The sequence below is a fragment of the Elephantulus edwardii genome, unplaced genomic scaffold (genome assembly GCF_000299155.1).
Source record: "Elephantulus edwardii isolate Elephantulus edwardi_28Jun2011 unplaced genomic scaffold, EleEdw1.0 scaffold00246, whole genome shotgun sequence".
Lineage (NCBI taxonomy): Eukaryota > Metazoa > Chordata > Mammalia > Macroscelidea > Macroscelididae > Elephantulus > Elephantulus edwardii.
The window spans coordinates 1,820,873-1,824,723 of record NW_006399996.1 but is presented as its reverse complement, the minus strand read 5'-3'; the positions used below and the strand labels follow the sequence as shown (position 1 = coordinate 1,824,723).

Sequence of the window (3,851 nt, the reverse complement as noted above, 5' to 3'; positions counted from 1 at the left end):
CTTCTCAGAGTCAGCCACAGTTTGTTATGATCCACACAGTCAAATGCCTTTGCATAACCAATGAAACACAGATAGACATTCTTCTGGTATTCTCTACTTTCAGCTAAGATCCATCCAACATCAGCTACAATATCCCTAGTACCAACAAAAATCTGCCTAAATTGGTGAATTGTATCTCTCTTTTTAAAAGTATATTTCTTAAAACGGTTATTTAAAAAAATTATTGTCCATAATTTAGGAAACAGTGAGTTTTTAATAATGATGAGAAATTTGGTAAAGAAGTTGATGAGTGACATACTTACCAAAGACAGGAAAGAAAAGACCAAAATTACTGTCAGAAGAGACAGAAATTGGCACTGGAATGTAGTGAAGCCAAAACAAAAGGAAGAAATGCTCAAGAGAGGTGAACAGAAGATTTCAAAAGGCAGCTCCAAACAACTAGGAGATATCATCTCACCCCAGTAAGAATAACAAAATTAAACAGAACAGCAAGCAACAAATGCTGGTGAGGTTGTGGAGAAACTGGAATCCTTATTCACTGTGGGTGGAAGTGTTAAATGTTGCAACCACTGTGGAAGGCAGTATGGCACTTTGTCAAAAAATTTGCAAGTAGAGATACCATTTGACCCAGTAATTCCACTACTGGGGATATACCCCAAAGAGACCGTAACTGAAACCCAAGCAGATATATAATACATACACCCATGTTTATTGCAGCTTTGTTCACAATAGCAAGGAGTTGGAAACAACCTAAGTGCCCATCAACAAACGAATGGGTAGAGAAGCTGTGGTATAGTCACACAATGGAACAAATACTATGCTGCATTGAAAAACAAGGAAATCATGCAGTATCATTAAAAATGGGTGACCCTGGAAACATTATGCTGAGTGAAGTATCTCAGTCATAAAAGGACAAATACTGCATGGTGCCACTGTTGTAAAACAGGACTGACCTTGCGGTTTGGGGGGAGACTGAGAAAGATGGGATAAATAATGTATATTGCATTGAAACAGATAAGGGAAAAAACTGTTTAAAAGGAATATGTGATTACGTATTTTTGTCATGACAGGAGTCCAGAGTGAAGGCTGCATAGTGGAGTGGACCTGGGGGAGGGATTGTAAAACAATGAAAGAATTTTTCTTTTACTTTTCGAAGAGGGGAATGTACTGGGGGGGAGGGGTGGGCTGGGAGAAAAGTGGAACAATGAATGAATGGGAATCCAAAGTCTCTATAAATTTTCACTGAAATTAATAATAAATTTTTTTTTAAAAGGCAGCTCCAGGGGAGGAAACTATTACAATGAGCCATGCAAAGAACTGGAATTAAAAACCAAGAGAGAAGGACACACTTGGCACTTCTCAAGGTAACAGAACTAAAGAACAAATTCAAACCTTGAGATGCAATACATGGACTCTATCGGCAAAATCTTGAATGATGTGGAAACTTTTGAAAGAAGATTGAATGAATACACAGTTACTGTACCAAAAAGAATGGGTTATCACTGAACCATTTAAGGGAGCAGTATATAATGAAGAACCAATGATAATGAAAGGAGTACAAGCTGAATTAGAACAGCATTGGCAAAAAAAATAAGGCTCCAGAAATTGATGGAATACCAATACAGGGGTTTCAACAAAAGAACACAGCTTTGGACTGATCACTAGCTGTATGCTAAAGAAATTTGGAAGAGAATGACCTGGTCAACTGACTGAAAGTAATGAATATTTGTTCTCATTCCTAAAAAGGGTGGTTAAACAGAGTGTGGAAATTATGATTAACATTACATGCAAGCAAAATCTTGCTGAAGATTGTTGAAGCATGGCTGGAACAGGGAACTGCTAGAAATTATAATTTTATTCAGAAGAGGCTGTGGAATGAGAGATATCTTTTATAGTATCAGTTTATTCTTGACTGAAAGTAAAGACTACCAGAAAGTTGTTTATTTATGTTTTATTGTCTATGCAAAAACATTTGATTGTGTGGATAATAGCAAATTATGGATAACATTGGGAAGAATGAGAATACTAGAACACTTAATTTAGCTTACATGAAACCTACACATAGACCAAGAAACAGTTATCTGAACAGAACCAAGTAATACTTCATGGCTTAAAATCAGGAAAGGTGTATATCAGGGTTGTATCCTTTCTCCAAACTTACTCAATCTGTATGCTAAGCAAATATTTTAAGAAATTGGACTGTATGAAGAAGAAGGTGACATCAGGATTGCAGCAAGACTCCTCTACAACCTGCAGTATGAAGATGATGCAACCTTGCTTGCAGAAAGTAAAGATTTGAAGCATTTACTAAAGAAGATAAAAAACTACCACCTTCAGCATGGATTATATCTCAACATCATAGAATGAAAAATCATTCCAAAAATATTTTATATGTAGTGTTAAAAATATTTGTATAATAATAAAAAAGAAAATATGTCATTTTTCTAAGTGAGGGTTAAGGTTGTTTATCAACTTGAGTACCTGTGGAGTTTCTCTTTCAATATGACTTTTTTTTTTTTTCTTGCTAAGAGTAAAGTTTATTTATCATATACTTAAATTACGCTAGATGCTTGAGAAAATACTATTTACATAAAAATAAGATGGAAAAATAGGTAATATTTATATTTTAATACAACAACAGTCTCAGGATTCAAACAAGTCAGTCTGATTATTTACTCTGTTACAAAGAACTATAATGGAGGTAAACTTTGGCAGTGTATTTGTCAAGAATCAAATGTTAAACAATTTCATGTACATGGTTTTGAATCTGTAGAGGAAGATACAATTTCTTCAGCACTTGTGCTAATATCGGAGTCTTCCATTTCTGAATCTTCATCAGTTTTCTCTTCCGACTCAAATTCCTGACTGCTCGATGATTCAAAGTTAGCCAGAGGTTCATTCTTCAGTCTCTCAATCAGCTCTGCCATAAAATGTACATGCTGCGCTACTTCTGCCAATTCTTTATTCTCTTTCTTCAAGTGAGCAATTTCACTGTCTTTCTCTTCAGTTTCTTTATGAAGTTTCTCATTTTCCTTAAGAGTTTCATAGAGAGCCTTCCTTCGTTGTTCTGCTACTTCTTTCCAATACTGAGAGGATGGATTTTCTTTAACCATAAGATCAAGTGCTTCCTGGTTGACTCCTCCAAGATTTTTATTTTCATTATATTCTGGGGCATTAACAACTCCAGGGTTGGAAGTCTTAGATGTTAATTGGCCAGTTGCATGTTTTCTTTTGTATATGCCTTTGGCCAAATCACATTCTCTCCCAACAAGAGATCCAGCAGCTGAAGGCTGAATCATCTTCAGAGTTCTTCTTGGGAAAGGACTATCCTTTATATTCTCTTGGAGTCCTTCACATTTCTGCTTCATATTGAGATTCATTATACAGCTGATGACTGTATCTGGCCTACGAAACGCGGGAGAAGCTGGCACGAGCTGTGAGAAAATCACTAACTCCTTAAGGAGCACGCAGATGGGAGGGAATATTCAAATGGAGCATGTTAGCCTATCCACAGTGGGATTGGCTATCTGCTATTTCAGAGGGACTGACCAGTCTCAACAATCTGCAAAAGGATTGGTTGGTCTTGCCATTGAATTGAGCAAGCTAGAAGCAAGAGGCAGACAGTTTTTCTGGTACAATTGACACTCTTCTTGCTCCAGCTACAATCTAAGGCAGCAATACCTATGGCTGAACTGGAGACTTGACGTGAGATGGGACCTTGGGAGAGAGAGCCAGTTTGGGCAGAACTGAAAATTTTGTTGGACAATTAGGGGTGGGAAGCCAATATTGGCAGGATTGAGAACTTGGAAACAGTGGCCAAAAGCTATGAGGCTCAAGGCTGAGGTGCTTGT

General features: G+C 37.0%; 1 protein-coding gene across 1 annotated transcript; it reads right to left on the bottom strand.

The window, feature by feature from the left end:
* Positions 1–2,747: 2,747 nt before the first annotated feature.
* Positions 2,748–3,380, bottom strand: LOC102852324 (geminin-like). The gene has a single exon (XM_006899108.1). The coding sequence runs from the start codon at positions 3,378–3,380 to the stop codon at positions 2,748–2,750; it is 633 nt and encodes a 210-aa protein (XP_006899170.1).
* Positions 3,381–3,851: the final 471 nt, after the last annotated feature.

Excerpts from the sequence above, each read along its gene's own strand:
- LOC102852324 (XM_006899108.1), bottom strand. The coding sequence starts at position 3,380 with ATGAATCTCAATATGAAGCAGAAATGTGAAGGACTCCAAGAGAATATA.